Source organism: Falco cherrug, chromosome 7 (assembly GCF_023634085.1).
Source record: "Falco cherrug isolate bFalChe1 chromosome 7, bFalChe1.pri, whole genome shotgun sequence".
In the NCBI taxonomy this organism is placed as follows: Eukaryota; Metazoa; Chordata; class Aves; order Falconiformes; family Falconidae; genus Falco; species Falco cherrug.
The window spans coordinates 38,400,598-38,421,306 of NC_073703.1; the positions used below are offsets into that span (position 1 = coordinate 38,400,598).

At 45.9% G+C, this 20,709-nt stretch overlaps 1 protein-coding gene across 3 annotated transcripts in view; it reads right to left on the reverse strand.

Moving 5' to 3' along the window:
- The window catches only part of EML1 (EMAP like 1), a 130,456-nt gene extending 124,044 nt beyond the window's left edge, over window positions 1-6,412 (reverse strand). For 2 of the 3 annotated variants that reach the window (XM_055716735.1, XM_055716734.1), the window contains exon 1: window positions 6,197-6,411. In XM_055716735.1, the coding sequence (XP_055572710.1) occupies window positions 6,197-6,224 (28 nt within the window). In that variant the 5' untranslated portion in view covers window positions 6,225-6,411. Of the gene's footprint in view, window positions 1-6,196 lie in introns of all 3 variants that reach the window. The other variant, XM_055716729.1, reaches the window with a different exon arrangement.
- Window positions 6,413-20,709: the final 14,297 nt, after the last annotated feature.

The following is a 20,709-nucleotide window of genomic DNA, read 5'->3' on the forward strand; positions in this document are numbered from 1 at the left end:
TATTAATATATTGAAGTTGATGTTGACAGAATGTTGTGTTTTGATTTGGTGACCTCTGCATTTTGTGATGGAAGAACTCTCTAGTGGAAAATTTGTGACTGGTTCTAAGTCTTAATGTTTATCTTCTGACTTGACTTTCCAAATGTAAAAGGAAATTAGTTTGCCAGGGGGTACATACATGAAAATAGGAGTTTCTGTGTCATGTTCATCAGTTACAAACCCTGTTAAATAATAGTGTTCCAGGTTCTCATCACTTTGCAAAATATTTTCTTCAAATACTATGATGATAATCATCCCCATGCACTTGGCACTGGTGATGCTGCATCTCAAACCCCAGGTTCAGTTTTGGGCCCCTCACTACAAGAGGAACATAGAGGTGCTGGAGCGTGTCCAGGGAAGGGCAATGAAGCCGGTGGAGGGTCTGGAGCACAGGTTTTATGAGGAGCAGCTGAGGGAACTGGGGTTGTTTAGCCTGGAGAGGAGGAGGCTCAGGGGGGACCTTATCGCTCTCTACAACTGCCTGACAGGAGGCTGTAGGCAGGTGGGGGTCAGTCTCTTCTCCCTAATAACAAGTGGTAGGACAAGAGGAAATGGACCCAAGTTGTGCCAGGGCAGGTTTAGATCAGGTATTAGGAAAAATTTCTTCAGTGAAAGGGTTGTCCAGCACTGGCACAGGCTGCCCAGGGAGGTGGTGGAATCACCACCCCTGGAGGTATTTGGAAGATGTGTAGATGTGGTGCTTAGGGACATTAGTGGACTTGGCAGTGTTAGTTTTACAGTTGGACTTGATGATCCTAAAGGTCTTTTCCAACCTAAACGATTCTATGATTCTATCCAAAACTGGAGCAGCCAGAGAGCCTGGAGGCAGAGAGCAGGATCCTGTGGGATTTCCTCTCCGTCTCTCCCTGGAACAGGACTTTCCCCACACCCAAGCTGATGGAGGACAGGCTGCTGGGTCTAGTGAGCATGGCAGAGAGCTCTTGGGAAAAGAGGGGGGAGCATGCAGGCCATAGGAAATCCCCTGGGATTTCAGCCAAACCAGATGAAACTGCCTCATGGATAGGATGCTCTCCAATGGAAAGTCACATGCAGAGATGAAATGTTCCCCAGTGAGCCAGGATCAATCAGTAGCTGAAGCAAGAGCATAACCCACTATTAGGAAAAATTTCTTCACCAGAAGGCTTACCAAGCACTGGCACAGGCTGCCCAGGGAAGTGGTTCAGTCACCATCCCTGGAGGCATTTAAAAGATGTGTAGATGTGGTGCTTCGGGAAATGGTTTAGTGGTGGGCTTGGCAATGCTAAGTTAAAGGTTGGACTTGATCTTAAATTCTTTTCTAACCTAAATAATTCTGTGATTCTATGATTCTAAATGGGGTAAATGCTGGCATTTGGAAATGCTTCTTTCTTGAAGATTTATAGTGACCATCAGACATTTTTACCTTCCCTCTTTCAGATGTTTGGCTCAGTCATGTCCATTGCCACTGCAGAGCATCTTTAAATGACTTGGCATGCAGCAAGTTAGCCAAGAGCAAGACTGAACTCCTATACCTTGAGCTGAAATCCCTAGACAGACTTCAGGCAATCCTCTGTGGCACCTAACTTCTGTGACCTGAGCAAGGCTGCACAGCTTCAACGACAGTGATTCGGTGGTAGTCATTCACAGTCACTCTTCATTCAGGTTTCACCCCATCCTTTCCCAAAGCTGAAAGCTTTATATGTTTTTTTTTGTTTATAAGTGTACTGACTGCAAGATTGCTCATGCCTCGCTGTGCAAAGCTAGCTCTGCAGGCATGGGAGCCCCAGAACCCTGTCCTCACCTTCCCCTTGGGGGATGCTCCTGGGGGGCTTCAAGCCTGCAAGCCAGTGTGCTGGGGGTTTTAGTGGGGTCACAAGCTACCATTCATCCTGCAGACTGCTCTCTTGAAATGCTTGAGATGTGCCATTACCTTTCTAACCTGCAGCAGGTAGCTGGGTTGATAGACTGGGGAAGCATTTAGACTCCCCTGCTTACCCCCAAGCACTAAACGCAGCCTGCACAGCAGTTCTGCAAGTGTTTTCAGTGTGATGCTTTTACTTAGGGTCTCACCCTGCAAACAGTAGTTAGTGCTCAGTGGGACCACTCACATGACATTAGTTTCTGAGTCAAGACCGTTTACCTAAGGTCTAGACTGCAAAGTAGAATCAGTACTCCAGCCCTAAGGGGAACAGTTTTATCTGCAAAAAGCTGGACAATTTTTACCAAATCTGATGAAAGATTAATTTAAAGCATAATCCTATTCTGAGTACTTGAAAGTAGGGCAATTTTATTTGACAGGAGTACTGCTCATGCATGTGCTGAGTCATTTCTAATGATTTTTTTGTTACAAAAATATGTTTATGCCATATTTTATTCCCAGTGGCTGTCTAGGGACAGCCCAGCATGGAAGACAGAGGTCTCGCCCACTAGCAGCCTCTCTGGCTGAGCCAGATGGACTCCCCGTGACCGTGCAGAGCATGTGTTGAATTTCAGGAAGTCTAAATTCCTGCAGGCTTCTGGGATATCCTGATTCTGAACACACCAATTTTAACAAATTGGGTCCAGCCTGTCTTAAAAGCATGTTTGAAATGTGTAATTTTAGCTTTGAAAGGAAGTACTTAGCTAAACAGGCAGGAATATACTTCAGATGAAAGGTCTTGTTTCCTCCTCTATTGAAATGAGGCCAATAAAAGTTTGAGAGGAATTTTAAGGAAATTGGGTTAGATTCGCATGCCACCTGCTGCAGAACAAGCTACATCAATTCTGTTTCTTCCCTTCTTCGCCCTGTTGTAGTGAATAGCAGGGAAAGTATGTACACATGAGACTGCCAGTGTCTGAATAGCTAGCTACTCCTTCTTCAACAATATGATCTTCACCTATTACAGCCGAATACCTTGTATTATCACAGCACTGATGTTATCCACAAAAAAGTTACCCATGCCTTTCAAAGTTAGTCTGTGGCTGAAACAAGAAACAAGACAATAAGGAAAGAGGCACTTTAGGAACCTTTGCATGACTTCAGAGGGTTTGCTGAAGTCAAAAGGATTGTGTTAAGAACCAGAACCACCATGACTCCTACAGTCCTAATCAAAATGCTGGGTGCGTGAAAAGCTGTTCAGTTGTACAGAGACTGAATTATGTCTCCTTACAAGAGAAAAATAATACACACAAGAGGAAGCACTTAAATAATTGATGTACTTTTCCTTTATCTGCATGTAGGAATGACAGGAAATCTATGCAGCTGGCACTAATGGATAGCATCAGTATGTCAATAATTGCTAACCAGAAAGAAATAGGAATGCATTTGTCCTGAAGTGACTGATCTTTCTTCTTTATCTCCCCATGTTACAATGGGAAATTAACAGTGTAAATTTTAGAATTCTGTTCACTAGTAGATCATTTTGATAGTGACACTTTCAAGTGCCTTTTTTGGTATGAATTCAGTCCAAAATGACTGTACACTTGCTTGCATTTAATCTGCAGTCTGACATCTAGGATCCTTTTGTCTTTTGTGCTACATTCAAACAACAAAATAAAACTTTGTTTGTATCACATGTTTAATTTTCCCTTCCACATCAGCAAAAGGGTGCAGCCATGCTGGAATTAAACATAAATCAGAGATTTAAAAACACCCAGTACTTTCATCCTGAAAAACTGCATAACAATTTCCAGCTTAGAAGTAGGATACTCTTACTGAATAAAGCTTCTTGTTGAAAAATTATTGGTATATTGACCCATTCATATCCAGTTATTTAATTCAAAGGTTGTATTCAGAAGTTCCTTCTGAGTTGCTTATCCCAGGGAACAATTCCGCAGCTGTTCTTGCTACATTTTTGTGTAGGCTGAAAGTAGTCTGAAAATTCTGGCATTAATTTACTGCAACTGCAAACGGCAGTTCTCCAGGTTGTTCAGGAGGCATACACTTTGCGAAAAGGTTGGTGAAGCAATACATACACTTGCCACTAATATTGTGCTTTGGCTAAATTTCTTTATAGCTGTGTGCATGTGTATACACAAACGCCTGTCTACATCTGTACAGCAGGGCTCTGGATTCTAGCCTCATTGTGGTGCTGATGATATCTGTCACTGCAACAACTTTTTGCAGCTATATTATCCGGCTGCATTCAAACCCAAAGATTTTAAAAGTACACCACCAGCCTTACTGCGCTCATTGGATTCAGCAAAGTGGTATTTCTGCACTAGCAGGCACTAATGATTATTTTTAGAAAGCTTAATGCTGATTTTTTGCATCTCTTTTTATGGAGTTTTTACTGCTAAAGTTTTAAACTCTGAACTAGATAGTATAAGAGCAATAACCACAAAGAGCATGATGTGATTTCAAAATACCTTAACATGAAAAGCAAGCTATCAGCCACTGGTTCACTAAAATTGCTTAATAAATGCACAGGGGAGCTACCATTTCTATGCCCAGTGCTGGTTTTGTGTATATTTATATACACATATATGCACACACACTTCTGTACATACATGAACCAGAAAATTATGCAAGGTCTGTGCAGCAGACAACCACTTGGCTTGACTGGCCGTCCGTGTCAGTGCTCGGTGCGGGGCAGGGCGGCAGGAGGCAGGGTGAGTCCCGCTGGGCTGGAGGCAGGGTCAGCTCCAGCTGGGGGACATGGGAGGATTATTGGGGGAACAGAGAGAAATGAACCTTTCCCCTGTGTATGCTGGCACATTTCCGATCCACGTCCACATCTAAACATCACTTTACCTAAACTTTTCATTCCCACCCATAACAAACTGCTTCGTTCCCTCAAATCATGCATCTGTAAACGCTTTTCTGGAGGAAACTTACTTAGTCCTCTCAGCAGCAAAGGTAATTGAGGTGTCAGTAACTTATGCACACAACATGCCATGCATGCACAATATCAGTTTCATCATTAATACCAGATGCCAGCTAAATACTGTCACTGTCACCCTGAAATACCCAACCCCCAACTCAGAGTGCTTAACAAGCAAACTGAAGTCAGGCCCTTAAAATCAAAGCCTGAAGAAGGGAAGCTTTGCTGGTTAACAGATCAGCCCTTTGAGAAGGGAAGCGAGAAATACTCATCTTCATCTCTCCTCTCTTTAGACAACGATAGCAACAGCACAGGGAATTGCGCCTGGTGCAGTTCGCTCTGCACCATATACATAATTTACAGTTTTCCACTCTGGTTTTGAGTGTGCATTTGTGGACATGAGATTGTTTTTGTAAAAGGAAAGCAGAGAGACAAGGGAAAAAAAACCACTGCAGCAGCCTTCTTCCCCAGCCTCACTTTTTAGCCCACATCCTCATCTCTGACACACAGCCTTCACAGGCCAGTGAAATAGGAGTGCTGCACAGTATGTGTATGTATATATGTATATATACACATATGAGAAAAGAGAAATGCTTGCCACAGTTAAAGGAAAAAAGAAAAAAAAAAAAAGATGTTTTCAATGGTCCATCTCTTTATTAGCAAAATGCCTTGGCACAGAGTCACTCTAGCATTTTGACAAGTTTCCTTTTGTGCAGTATAGTGAGTGTTTACAATTCCTCTAGAAGTTAAAAAAAACCAACAACCAGCTGAGAAACATGCTTCTTGCTCATGTGTCCTCCTGCTCAGTGAAGTTTGACATATACAGCCATCAGTGCTAGTAAAGGACTCCTTCCCAGATATAGGCAAAACATGTAAGGCACTTATTTTGAAAATAAGGTACATTTCTATTTCCTTTCAGCAAATAAACCCTTCAAATTACATTTATCTGCCCCTTGCTGCGTCCATTACCATCCGGGAAGGTTTATCAAGGCATGAACAGGACACGTACACAGCGCGCTTGGTGCGGCAGGACCCATCCCCAGAAACTCTCCTTCGGGAGCTCGAGACTATGTACATCGATACCATCATCTCTCCGGACACAGGCACTTCAGACCATCTGGCTGAATTACTAAACCCTTCCTCCTTTCCAGCCCCTGTGCCTTTAGAGAAAAACCAGGCGTTACCACCCACTCCAGCCCTCCACCATGAACTCTTAAGGGACTGCACCAGGATCTGCAGTGGTTGCAGGGAGTTTCTCCTCTCCCTGCTGCGGCTCTGACTCCCTTCAAAAGCAAGCAGCTTCGCGTGTGACTTTGCAATCTGAGAATGTGAACTAGTCGACAGGACACCGGGGTAAATATAAAACTGGCGCTTACCCACAGGCAGTCCCTCGCAGTCTGACATCGTGCAAGAAGTCCTCCTCACCGGGGGCTTAGGAAAACCACAGCAGGACCGCACGCGTGGGTCCTTCTGCTTGCAAAGGCGGGGGGAAAATAATATCTAAAAATTTACAGCTACCCTTCTCTTACACTGTACATCTACCCACCCAGAGAGCTGTAGCAACCGTCCCGTCCCTGCCTTCTCATTATGGGATGTAAAGATAAGAATGTGCTTTTGTGCCAAAAGAGTGTGCTATTGGTGGATAAATTTGTTGTCATCCCTCCCCTTTGCAGAGTTTCCTCTTTAATGTCACAGAGGCACATTACCCTGTCGGAAAGGCCATCGAATATTTATGAAACGGCTTTTAAGAGCTAAGCCGCAAATCTGCGCTGGAGAACTGGGCTAATTGCTGTGCAGTGGGGTTGGTGGTGGGAGCCACACTGCTGGGGCACTCCTGCTGCCCGGGGGGGCTGCAGTGGGGAGGTGGTGGGCTGGGGGATATGCTCTGGCATCTTGCTCTGTATCTTCTCTGTCTGCAGGTTAAATAAGGGTCTGAGCAGAAATACTACTGGAGAGGGGGCAGGAGCCAGGGTGTATCTGTTTAAGAGGGAAGGAGGAAGAAAATTATCTTCTGCTTATAATGTACTACCCAAGAAATAGTTTTTGTGATGCTGTTGCTAAAGGCTGCTTCATGGTATATAGTATTATTGTGAGTGCAGCTTTCTCTGTAACTTCATGACTTTTGCTTGCTTAAAATATGACACTTTAATGCTGCCTTAGTGAAGCATTTTGTGGCTGCTTCTGCAAACTATTTTTTTAATCCTTGGGAATGTTTATGTGGGATTTGCTTGCAATGAGATTTCCAGACTGGTCCAGTCAGTAAAGAGTACCCCTGAGCACCGGTCTGTTCATTAGGCACCTTAATGAAGTGCAAGCAAAGGCTCTGGTGGCGTTAGAGCCGTGGTGGGCTTGGCGGGGATGTGCAGGACCTGGTGGGTGCCCTCAGCACCCAGAGGGTAGTTTGCTGCCACTTTTTCTCCCAGGAACAATCTGGGACAGTCTGAACTTAACCTGACACAGATCTTTAGTGTCTGAGCCCTTCACAAACGTTGGGCTTTCAGACCCAGAGCCCGTATGAGGGCTGGGAGGAGAGGGAGGCAAGGGGAGCTCTGATGGGGGGCTCTGGGAAGTGCTTCCCTGTGGCCAGACACAGCCCCTGGGGGAAATGAGCCATCAGAGCCCCAGGGGACACCTTTCTTCAAAATGCCTTGAAGGAAAAAGGGCTTATTTTATATGAAGTATACTAGGAGCTCCATGTGCTCAGCACCTCTGAAAAATCTGGGTTGGTTTTACTTCAATGCTTCAGTCTAAGCACCCCTAAGCTGACACTGCTGGCCCTACCTGCTTTCCCTCTGAAGAGAAGCCTTTTAATAGTCTGCTGGTTACTCAGCAGCATAGCTAGCCAGGATTCAATTCAGGATGACAGGCCAGTGACTAAGCAGCTGAAATAGCTGCAAATGTAGACAGTTACACTTTCCCAAAATCATCCCTCAGGCTGCCTGCGTGGAGTCAGGCAAGCGGGGCTGGGGTGTCCCACAGCCACTGGTGTTTGCCAGCATGAAGATCGGTGCAACAGGGATATTCAGGGGTGTAAGGCTCACCTGGGTGGCAGCTCTGAGGAGAATTAGAGCCTCAGGCTTTTTGCCAAGGTGCTGTACAAGAAGTGCAAGGCATCGTGCTTAGCCTCTCCATCCTGCTGCCACCCACAAATCCAAGGAGTGGTCTGTGGCTATTCTGGAAGACGGGGAGATTTGGAGATGTCCAGTCTGTCTCAGTCTCAGTACACATCTGGGAAGGGAAGAAGGCCTAAATCAGACCGGAGGACTTTTCTTCCAGTGCAGTTTCACTGCAGAAACATATTGCTCCAATGTGTGTGAATCAAAGCTTCCTTAGCTCGACCCTGTGCAAACTCAGTCTCCCAGTTCTGCAAGCATTTATGTGCCAATTTAACTTCAAGCCCCCACTGAAGTTCCTGGAACTACTCAGGGCTACAAAGTTAAACACATGCGTAAGTATTTGCAGGATCAAGGGCTCGCCATTCCTGTATTCATGGAGCAAACAGCTGCAGCTGATTTTGAAGTTACCTCTCACAGCTGTGTGCTGGTGCTCCTCCAGTGAAGGTCAGAGCCCTCCAGCAGAGCTGGACAAGTGCCTGCAGCGAAGGCATGCCAGATCACAGACTCATGGCTTAGCTCTAACTCGTCTTCAAGAGCAATTTAACAAAACCTATGCCTCAGTCGCCTCTGTTACATGTCTTTGGCCAAGCCTGCTACAGGGGGTCAACATCTTCTGGAAGAGGGGCAGAGAAGCTGGCAGACAAAACTGAAGGGGGAGGACAAATACATCTTAAGCTATTACAGCAAAGTGGGCAAGAGCTTGTCTGCCAGAGCCGTTATTAGGATTTGGCCTTGGGAGAGCTCTTCAGTGCAACACTAAAGCATGAAGTTATCCACGAGGTCAAAAGTTGAATATATCAGACCTAATTCTCACAGTGATACTCACAAACACTTTCCTTTGATGAGGAGGACTCCAATTAAAAAATTAGCTTTGATCCCTGGAAACTTTAGTTATAATGCTGGGTTTTGAGAGGTTATAAGACTTTTTTTTTTGAGTAAAACTAAGCATTTCTTTTAACTCCCCCTGTTTCTCAGTCTGAAAAGAGCCATGCTTGCTCCTGGAGAATGGCCAAGCCTGGAAAATTTAAGTCTGAAAGGAGAAAGTTTGGGGAATTTATGAATAAGCCTGGTGTCTGTCATGGCAAAAAAATATAAAAGCCAGAAACTGAACTAAACAATAAAAGGTGAGAAGTAAAATACATATTATTTTAGGAGGTATTAAACTAATATAGGAAATGTGCTAAATATCTGTCAATAACTGCTCTCACTTGGGCTTTCCAAAGAATCTGAAGGATGCTTATCCCCCAACACACACTGAGAAAGAGTCATGAATCTTTCTGCTTCATACTACTACCCAAAATAGTAAATGTAATATATGGAAGGGGGTCACTGGAGTATTTCCTAAAGGTTTGCCTGGACTAATTTGGTCTGTTGTGGAAGGCAGTTGCATCACCCTGATGCATCTTGAAATACTGAAGCACTTGCTAGAGTGGCCATGCCCCTCTCTGGAGCTTTCCAGCAAGAAATACAAATGTCTCAATTGCTGTTTATGCCACAAATCCTGCAGGTAACCCGCAGCCTGGACTGTGCAAAGGCCTTTTGAGATGCCAAGAACCTGAGACTGAGCTGCTGTGCCTGGGGAAAAAGGACATATGTGGGGAAACCTGGGTGCAGGGCACCTACAACAGGACAAGTACACAGTCACCCTAGCGCCCAGATACTGTTTGTCACCTACCTAAGACATGCAGCAGGCTTAGGTTCTAACCTAAGATGTTTACATATCCTGTTATGCTACTGATGTAAGTGCCTAAATGCCTTGGAAAACCTGGTCTTTAAGATTTTGAATACCATGGGAGGTCATGATTTTCCCCACAGCCTGTCAGGCTTAGCTATCTGACCATGCAAAGAGCCAGATCCACCCAAAAGCTCCCAGCTGGACCAGTGCTATTGCTGACTGTCCTCTCACTCAGCCACGGATGGAGCCAGTCTCGTTCAAACCTCATAGGAAAAGCAGGGAGCTGCACTTCTCACTGTGGGATCTCAGGCACTGCCAGACTCTGGCCGCCTGCTAACATTACTGGTGGAAGGGCTTTGCTAAGCTCATCACTACTGTAGGAGTACAGACAAATTGTTCTCCTTCCCTCTGCCTTTCTCTCCCCCGGCAGAGAGAAATCACAAGTATTAAGAACAATTTCTTTAGCTAACCAAGTCAGATCTGATTATTAAATCTGCAATTTTCCATGAGATTGAAGCAAGTGCCTTACTGCCTGCTTCAGCAGGCATTTATATCTTCCATCAGCATGATTTCCACGCAGTTTAAATAGAGAATGGCTGAAATGTGCTTCTCCCTTCTAATTTATGCAAATTCCCTTGGGTTTTCTCCTGCCATGTGAAGAGATTTCTGCCTGTTGGATATGGGAGGATTCAAAGCCTGGGCAGGGGGAGGGGAGGGACAGGATGAGGAGAGAAACTGCAGGCTGATATAAGCAGGTTGGGATCAGGATGTGGGTGACCTTGTCTCAGAGCACTGACGAGCCCAAAATGCAGTCCCACAGGCAGGGACGGTCCCCAGGCACTGGGACAGTTCCGGAGCAGAACCCACTCTCAGACAAGCTAAACGTTCCTGCCAGCACAGGCGAACGAGCTGAATAAATCCAATATGTGCTTTGAGTCTTTCGCTCCTAGTGCTGTTTTCCTTGGGAGTCATGGTTAGGAATTTGTTAGCAAAGACTGGGTTTCCCCCTTGGAAAGCCCTGTGGCTGGTGGGGAGAACACGAGATTTCTGTTCTCTAGTGCAAGGGGTGACGTGAACCATGGCTTTTGAAATGCACCCAGGTAAAGTGCAGAGCAGCAGGAGGGGACCATGCTGGTCACCACAGCTGGCCCTGCTACCAGCCCCATGTCTGCCAAGCCACTGGTGGGGCCTTGGTGTGGTTCCAGCTGTACCTGTGGGACCAGTGGGCCAAATCCAGGCTCTGTGTGGTGCTGTGCCACGTGCATACGCGGCAGAGAAATGGACTCCAGAGCTGCTAGTCAGACAGGCCTGAACCTCTGCACGGTGATCAGCAGAAGACTGCCCTGAGGAAAGGAATGAGGCTCAGGCTAGAAGTGCCCAGCAAGTTCCAATAATTGGGATTTTATTTCATTATTGTTTTCTGACACAGTCTGTTTGCATTTCAACTTGATGGGCAGGGAGTGTAATAATGCAGTCACAAGCGAAGCCGATGCATCGACAGAATCTCATGCGGGTGCATCCAGTGAAGGGAAAGCGAGTGAAAAAAGGCAAGATACAGCTGACAGCTACAACAGTCCTCTAGGAAACAGCAAATACAAAAGTAATAGCAGCCCCCCAGAATAACTAGGTATATCATCATTTTGCATTAATCTGTACTTTTTTTTATGTTATTAACAAAATTTTACTAGTCACAAATGAATCTGAGCTTTGTATTCAAGAAAGGAAACATCTCCATCATCTCCTCTGATGTCACCCCAGAGAGAAGATTAGAAGATTAACTATGTCAGGTGACGCCAATCCAATGGCAGGGAAAATAATTTTGCACATTCAATGAGAAAATGGGGGAGAAATCCTAGCTATCTCCAAGAAACGTGAACCTTAGCAATGATAATTGCTGGCTCACAAAGAAAACATTTTATGCAAATGTACAGATATACAGTAAATAAAATAAGCAGATCAAAGACTTGGAAGAGGATTTATCTTAAAGAAGAAATGAGTGGATAGTCTGAATCTCAGTGGTATTTTAGTCTCATCTAATTTATAAGCGGTTGCATTCTCTGGGGAGGAGTTATGAAAGGCCATTGAAATTATGTGAGGAAATAGAAAAACTACATCCAAAAGACAAAATTGGCTTCTGAGCCGTCACAGTTGTGGCTGGCAATGTTTCCTGACACATCAGGTACCAAAATGAGCCTGCCGTAGCGCTCAAGTGAAACGCATTTACACAAGGATGGAGAGAAGGTGAGCATGACAGCGTGAGCCCAGCTTTCGGCATCTGCTGATAAATGCAAGTGGCTCTTTGCTGGCAAAGTCTGCGGGAGTCGCCCAGCACAGGGGACCAAAGCTGAAGCTGTTTTCCCATCGATACATGGTAGATTTTCATGCACAGCTGCAATTAGTGTTAATGGGAGTTCCCTCTGCAAACGTTCCAGGTGTTACTGAATAGTGTCCCGGTGGACATAAATAGCCAAGAAAAATTATATGATTCAATCTGATCTTGCTGCTCCTGGTTTTAATGGAATTATTGCTGTTTATATCAGTGGGATTAAGATTGAGTTTTGCACAGCAGCACGTTGCTGCATCTGCTCTTCATGGATCTGGTAGAAAAAGGTGTCGAGCCCTGAATATAAATATTACGGTGTCAAGTGGTGGGTTTGAGAAGAAGGTGAGAGTCTAGCAAACCTGATTTGGCAGCTTCAGAAATAACACTCAGGCAAACAGATGGTCTCTGAAATGAGGGAAGTCTTTAAAAGATTCACAAATTAATGAGTTCTGCCAGTTTTTTAGTGATTCCTACCAAAATTCCTATAAATCAGCCTAACTGGGCAGGGAGGTGGAGATGGGAGGAATCAATAACTTCCCTAGACAGCTTGTATATCCCAGGTTAGCTGACAAAGGCTTCAGAGCTGGAAAAATCCCAAGAGGAATTATGGAGGTATCATCCTTTCAGAAGGCAAAAGCCACAGCATTCGTCATGTACTATCAATGCCCTGGGGACTAGTTGCAGCCGTCCATGATCAAGGATATCGGTTTGGTGCTAAGGGAAGGTGAGGTGTCAGACACTCTGAATTATTGGCTCATCCTGGGAACACTGAAATGTGTTTTGAGGGAGTGAAAGCGTCCTCCTTCCACTGCAGGTCAGAGAGAGACCACTCCTTCACCCACCTTCAGTCTTCATTGAAACCGGCCCCAGACAGCACATTACCAATGCAGAATATTTACAACAACCAAACACAGCCCTACCTTCAAATAAATGACATCTCATTTCTATTTTTATCTCCGAGACTTTCACCCTGCTTGGTACTATGTCAAGCATAGCAAGATGTTTTCACCAAGCTGAAAATAAGTCCTTAAAACTGTCTCTGGACAAGGTTAGCCACAACAGGTAACCAAAAGATCGGGGTTTCATCCCAAACTTGGAACAGGGGCAAACTATGCTTTTGGGAATGATCAGCAGCAGAAAGAGAGCACCGGAGAGATCTGATAATCTTCCAGTTGATCATCTCTCCAGCTGATCTCTACCAAAGCAACTGCAATCTCCACAACACTAAGTGAAGGTCTGCCATGCTAGAAGCCAGAATTAATTAAGGAATAGCTGATGGAATCAGAGCTGAACAGTGAGGGAAATTATCCATTAGGGTATCTATGAAGTTTGTGATGTGGTGCTCTTTACAACCCACTTTTATTCACCTGTTTGCAAATATTTGTCTCCAGTGTTTGACAGCCGGACCGATCTGAGAGGAATTTTCATTCTTAGTCATTTGAAGCTGCCTCCGCCTTACAATAAACACAGTCACAATTAACGGAAGTGGTGACCTCGTCGGCAATTTCTGCGAAGAGGACAGGACTCCTTGGGAACAGTAAGTAAAACAGACTATTACCCTGTAAGTGACCTCTGTAAGTTACATTGGGGGTGACACATGTTGCTGGGGCAAAAGGAAAGCTCGCTTGTGGCTGCTTCAGTAGCACAGAAGTAGTGTTTCCAAGCAGTTTTCATAGAAAACAGGATTGGACTTGTTTTAGGTTCTCCGGTATTGATGTTTTTCACTACACGCACCTCCAGCTGCCTCAAGGAGAAATTCAAGACTGCCTTGGTGTGGTTAGGCTCTCAGCTCCAGGGTAAGATGCATGGTGGGGACCACAGCACCTCAGTGCTGAGCCAGGCAGCGCAGGGTGACAGGCTCTCAGACCCTCAGCGGGGATCCAATTTCCCACCACCACCATGGAGAGGAGGAAATCCTGGAAGGGGGCAAAGTGACTTTCCTAGGGTCACCCTGTGAGGCCATGGCACGGTGGAAGAGAAGCCTGGTCCCAGCTCTACAGCAGACAAAGGGCAATACATCAAGCTGTCAAATTGGAGAGCTGCTTGCCAACAGCAAAGTCTCGATAAAGCTAATTTGCTTATTTTTATCCAAAAAAAGGAAAAAGATAAAAAAAGTCTGTGTTTGCATTCAATGCTCATGAAAAAGGTGAGAATATTTATTTTTCTTTCTTATTAAATGATTCATGAATGGAAAAGTCTTTTTGCATGGCAGGCCGATGGTGTGCCGTGTGCCTGGCAGTTATCTCTTGGGGTTTTGGTTAGGAACAACTGCTGCAGGACTGCTAGAAGTATGTGACATCCTTCGACTTGACCGAACCCCCTGTCTCAGTGTACTAAAGTCATGCAGCTGATACAGGAGACCCTTTTATATACTCACCAGGCTGGCAGCAGCTGCCTGCTTTGCCACAGATCTGGGGCAACTTAGTGGCTTGCTTGGTGTCCACCTGGCTGGGGCCACTCTGGTAAGCTGCAGTCACTTCTGCGACAAAAGTATCCTACAACCATTCTCGAGATACTCAAGAAGCAAGTGCTTCTTTCAATGTACGAGACAATGTCCCAGCCTGCTCTGGGAGCTGGAGACATTCAGGAAGCACAGATCAAACCTTTTATGTGTTAAAATTGTAGGGACAAGCTTCCTTGCAATTTCCTAATTTGATGCATGAAGCTGCTTCCTCCTTACTCTCCAGTTCTCATCCAGGGCTAATCTGGGGACTGAATTTCTCCATTTTTGCATACAAGCATCGTACCCCTACTGGAGTGGAGTACTTAAGGGAATCCCAGTGTTTTCACATGCAGTTACACAAACGCAGGAGCTCCCATCTCAGGGCAGAGGCAGGGTTGCTGTTGCCTCTCGGCATCCCCCAAGGCTGCCTCTTGCAGTTCTCAGGGATGCCTTGTCCACGTTGTGCCTTTACTCCCCTTTGGCACAAACCCAAGCCAGTATTCCTGCCATATCCTGGATCCATTCCTCACCTAACACTTCATTAATCCACAGAAATGACAGCAATTGGTAGTAGCAGGTGAACGCTTGCCTTTGAAACCCTGGAATACAGCTAGCTAAGAGGGCCTGCAACATAAAATCATCGTTATGTTGTGCACAGCAGAGTCAGATGTGCTGAAGTGCCATCCCCAGGCCACCACTGCAGCACCTAACGTGGACTGCTCGGGGGTCCCGGCATTCTTTGGAGTATCAGTGTATAGCTAGTTACATTTGCCACAAAATTATACTTAAACGTTACAAAACCTTCTTAATGCTGAGATGTTAAACTTGCACGGAATAGACTAGATCAGCCCAAAGGCTGCAGAGCTGAAAATTAAACCACCATTGACTTTTTTTTCTTTTAATTTAGAAAGCTGCAGAAGCCTGAGAGAAATCTGTCTCACAGCAGAGCCCACAACTAAGGAAATTCCACGTATGGTCAAATGTCAAGTTGTTTCTTTTGCAAAGGGCAATGTGGCAATCGTATTTCCATTTGGAGAGAAGCGTTTTCCTTCGAGCAGAGTATTTCAGTGGGGGAAGGGGAGGGAGAGAAAGCAAAGCATGCTTTTTCTTTCAGCACACATGCATTCAGAAATCTGGCGGCTCATTTTTAAAAGGTTATGGCTCCCTTCCCTGCTCTTCCCCGTGGGCACAGCCTGGCCAGCCGCACCTTCGCCACCAGCCCTCCCTTACTAAGGTCTCCCTTTCCTCTTCTTCTGTGAGGCTCCTTGGATTAAAGTTAAGTCCTGGGAAAGGCACACGCCTCTGGCACTGAAGTAACTGAGAATCCCACCCACCCACCTACAGGTAGAGTATGGCCCGGTGCTTTCTTGCCAATTTAATGTTCCTTTTCATCACTGTTTCCCCAAGAAACAAGATTTGCACAGTCCCTTTGGTAATAAATCCTCCACCCACCAGCCAGTTCCAAGCAAGGACAAGGTCCGAAAGGCATCGAAGTTCCTGCAGTTTCCAGAAAACATCTGGGACTCTGTTAAAGCAAAGAGATTGGGGTAGTTTAAGGCTGCCTGGCTAGAGGTGTGCTGGCACTGTGAACCACAGTCAGTGTGTGGCCAGGCCAGACATGCGGCACACACAGAGCCCCGAAGCTGGCCCTCGCCTGCCACCTCCACCCCTGCCAGTGGCTCGGACAGGGATATGGGATCGCAGGAGGAAGGTGGGGATCTGAAAGGGGAGGCTGGAGTGTCAGGCAGCACCGCAGTGAGGGCTGCCTGAAAAGTGGTGAGAGACTGCTGCGATGTGGTGGGGATGCTATAGATAACCTGGTGGGAAACGGGTGTCGCTGCAACTGGAAAAACAGGGAGGACAAAAATTACAGCAAGCCAGTGTTTGCTAGCACTGCAGGGGCGCAGGGGCTGTCCCTGTTTGGGCAGGCAGCCTGGCCAGGGCCCGCTGCCCACCGGCTCCCAGCAGGGCTGCGCTTCACCTCCCACCATCCCAGTAGGGCTCAGCCCTTTCAGGAGGAAGCTGAACACACGTCTCTCTGTTTCTGGAAGTCGCTTTCATCACCTTCACCTTCCTCCCTGACCTTCCTGCCTCCACTGCCTACCCACCCACACTGCTGAGAGGCAGGAGGCATAGCTTTCCCAGCTGCAAATCCTCCTCCTTGGCCATTTCACTGTTCCTCCAGGTCACCAGCAACCTCAGTGGAGAGCCCCCAGCTCTCCCCCACTCTCCTTTCCATTTCCCCCACTTGCTGCTATTTATTGCTCTGTGGTATTCAGGGGAGGAATGCAGCCTGTCCTGGGGAAAGGGCTGCTGCCGCCAGGACTCAGCAGGCTAAGTTTAGTTCCTGGCTCTGCCAGGGATCGCCTCTGTGACACTAATCAAAGATTAAATTTCTCCCTGCCTCAGTTTCCCTCTGTAGATAGCAAAGTTTCCCCTTGTAACCTGTCTGGGGCAGGAGCTGGTTTATACTGCTTGTTTACACTGAGCCTGTCACTGGAGCTCATGCCCTGGCCAAGATCTTGGTGTACTCCTAGAATAAGTACATACATGTTATGTTTTCATTAAAGGTCTTAGTATTTTTGTATTTCATATCAAAAGCATAACAACTAGAGCTGAATTATAATTCTTCACATCATGCTTTTTTATTTTGTACGGAGTTCCATTTAAATTCTGATTCCCTAAGAACTAAAATAACTCTGGGATTGCTCACAATTCTAAATACTGATCTGAGAGTGGATGTGGTCACAGACAGTCTGTCAGTCTTACAGCCTTTCCTGTAGGTTCCCCAGGAAGAAGTCAGCCTTTGGAGATGTAACCAGAGCTACTGTCCGTGTTCTGGGAATGAAATGACAAGAGTCTATGAGCAATAAGAAAATAAAGCCTGCTATATATGAGCTGAAGACTTGGCTTGATGCTGTCTCTTTAAAAAATCTCTCAAACAATACATTAAAAAGCAAACCTATCGCATACATATTTCATCTGCACCTTGGAACTGTAATTAATGGCACAGGAGGCTTCATTTGACAAGCTGTCCTCAGGGCAGACTTTTTACTTCTATCTACATCAACAGTGCTCGCTGCTACCATTTCCCCTGGCAAAACTCCTCAGCTTTGCCCTGCTCCTTAGCGGAGAAGTGAGTAGATGTGGGACTAATACACATTTTTCTCTCCATTGATGAAGACTTCCTTCAGATACAGTAGGACTAAAGAGAATAATTTTTCAAAGATGGAAGAAGATGCACAGGGACACACACAGCAGGAGGGGAAGAGAAAACTCCTGTTTGTAAAGCCTGCCCACTGTGTGGAATAACCAATGCTAATTCAAACTGAATACGATCGAAATTAAACACCATGGGCCAAATTAGTCCCTGATGTAGCACCAGTAACCCAAAGGCAGATGATTTGATTTCACTGAACTTATGCCAGGAGTGAACTTGACCCACAGCATTACATGGCATCTAACAGTCCAGCCAGGAAGCCTGAAATACATCACACACATCCAAACACAGGTGTTCTCGTTGTGGCTGGTGCTCTAACACATGTGGCTAGTTATTAGCTCTCCAGCCCTTGTCATCCCCGATCAAGATTTCTGGTGGTCTTTAACCTCCAACCTTTTCATAGTGATGGTGCTCATCTACCTTCATCTTTCTGAACAGGTTACAGAGGCTCTCTGAAAATATGAGGAACAATAAAGCATCTGGGTTTATTTACTTACTAAGTGTTGGCTAAGTTGTATTTTTTCTAACCAATTCAAATGGATGTTGTGGTTTATTTCAGCCAGCAACTAAGTACCACACATCCGCTCGCTCACTCTCCTTCCAGGCAGGGGGATGGGGAGGAGAACTGGAAAATGGCAAAACCTGTGAGTTGAGATAAGAACAATTTAATAACTGAAATCAAGGGGCCGGGGGGGGGGGGGGGGGGGGGGGGGCGGGAATAGTAATGAAAAAGGAAAAAACAAACAGAGAGCAAAATACAATGCAAGAGAAAAAAGTGATGCACAATACTATTCCTCACTTTCTGCTGACCAGCCAGTCCTTGAGCAGCAATTGGCCCCTCCCGGCCAAAGCCACCACCACACCCAGTTTACATACCAAGCATGACATTTTATGGTATGGAATATCCCTTTGGCTAGCGTGGGTCAGCTGTCCTGGTGGTGTCCCCTCCCAGCTCCTTGTGCACCTCCTCACTAGCAGAGCACAGGAAACTTGAACAGTCCTTGGTTTAGAGTAAGCACTAATTAGCAATAACTAAAACATCAGTGTGTTATCAACATTATTCTCATACTACAGCATTGTACCAGCTACTAGGAAGAAAATTAACCCTATCTCAGCCAAAACCAAGGCAAGGGGGAGTTGGGAAAGGGGGGAGGAGAAAAAGGGAAGTAAAAAAAAAAGTGGTAACCTTTTTGCAAGATCTGCCCAATGTAACACATGCATACAATGTGTACTGAATCCATCACAGAGCAAATCAGCAAATGCTGCTTGCAGCAGCACGGAGATGCACAGACATTAACTCCAGGAGGAGCTGAGGTGGTATGAACCATAGGATCCCAAAGGCTTTCAGACACCAAGTTATGGTGTTTCTTAGGCTATGAGCAGGAAAGATTTTAGGTTTTGCTCCTTCCTTGGGCTTTGTAGCATGCAAAAGCTGAGGCTGCTGAGCCCGGTTTCTCTGATGGAGGGGAGATGCCACGCTGCAGCATTTTCCAGCAGCCCACCACAGGGACAGATGCCATCCTGGCGGGGACCATTTCCAGGTTCAGCGCAGACTGCACAGGCTCTGCTCCTGTTTGTCCAGGGGCTGGGCAGCTGTGCAGCGCCTGCTTCGGCAGCACTGAAGTCAGTGGGAGCTTTGCCATCAGTTCTCAGGGTACCAGGCCAATACCCAGTAGTATGTAATACTTACAGCTTGGTTATAGCCATTGCACATTCCCCTGAGCAATTTTAATACCCAAAAATAGAATTTTGTGTTTGGTGCTCCAGCTTTAAGGTTTGCCCTGCTGATCATCTGCATTTTCTCTATACTGAATTATTTCATCTGGAATCTGGCAATAGCTCACACTGCTAGCTCTTCTTATCAGTGATCCAGATACATAAAATCTCAGAGGTGGGATGGCTCTGGAAATTCAATCTATTTTGTCTGGCTTCATTTCTAGATTGCATCTGGGTTTAATATGGCTTTTGGATCTTCCAAACAAGGGTTTCATTCTTTTGGATAATTTATCTAGAGCTTGTTATCCACTACCTACATTTTTCTGGCTATATACTACTGCAAAATACTGCATCATGCTTATCTACAGCTCTAGAATTAGTGCTTTTATGACTTTTATGCGTCATTGAATTTACCAGTATTAAATGTTGGAAGACTGGCAATACACAAGAATGAGGGAAACTATCAGACCTTGAAATACCAAGATTCATACAGATACTCCATGTTTCCAAAATGACTCCCAAAACATGGGCACTAATACAACTCTGTGGTGAGGTGGCACACATTGTATCAGTGAGAACACATAAAGGAGACAGACATATCAATATTGGACATGGAGGCTTAAGAGGACACAGAAGCAAGACAACAGAAACCTGTGATGTCAAGATAGAAAAGGTCATTTGGGTTTGGTACCCAAAAGTTGCAAGAACTAACAGAGCTGTGATTGTCCTGGTTAACCACCTCATGCCAGTAAGGAAGGAAGATGCAGGAAAACAATGAACTGGAGGCAGTTGCAAGCTATAAATATTATCTTAGGAATTCAAAGTCTCACATTTTTATAGGTAAGTGGATGCTGGCTCTGGCCAGCCCAGGGACACTGGTCTTGCGAGCTGGAGAGGCAAGGAGGTCACTTGCATAGTGCACAGAGGGAAAGAAGCCCCTTGGATGGGGATAGAGCCTTGAGAGGCCCCGGCACTGCCATCACCCCCCAGGCTGGCACCATTGTGTGATTTAGGCAGCAGGTCTGCTTTTGGGCAGATCGGAGGTGCTCATACCCTGAAGCATGCTGCACGCTGCAGGCCTGGAGGGAGCTGGAAAGGAGACAGCCAAACCAGGTCCTTTTGCCTTGGTGGGCCTTTGGGAAGGTGAGTTACCATTTTGCAATCATGCATTAGGATCTGAAGATCTCTGTGAGTGCAACATCACCCACAAAGTCACCAAAGCCTTGTGAGTATGAAGTAGGAGAGGGAGGGCCAGGACCCACCTTCCCGGTGGCAGCACAGCCAGCCCCACGCGACCTTCTGGAGCATGTTCATCAGCCCAACACCGCTGCAGCACAGGCTGCTGAAATGGCAGGACAACAGCAGAATCTGCTCATCTGGAGGGTGCCAGTGATGG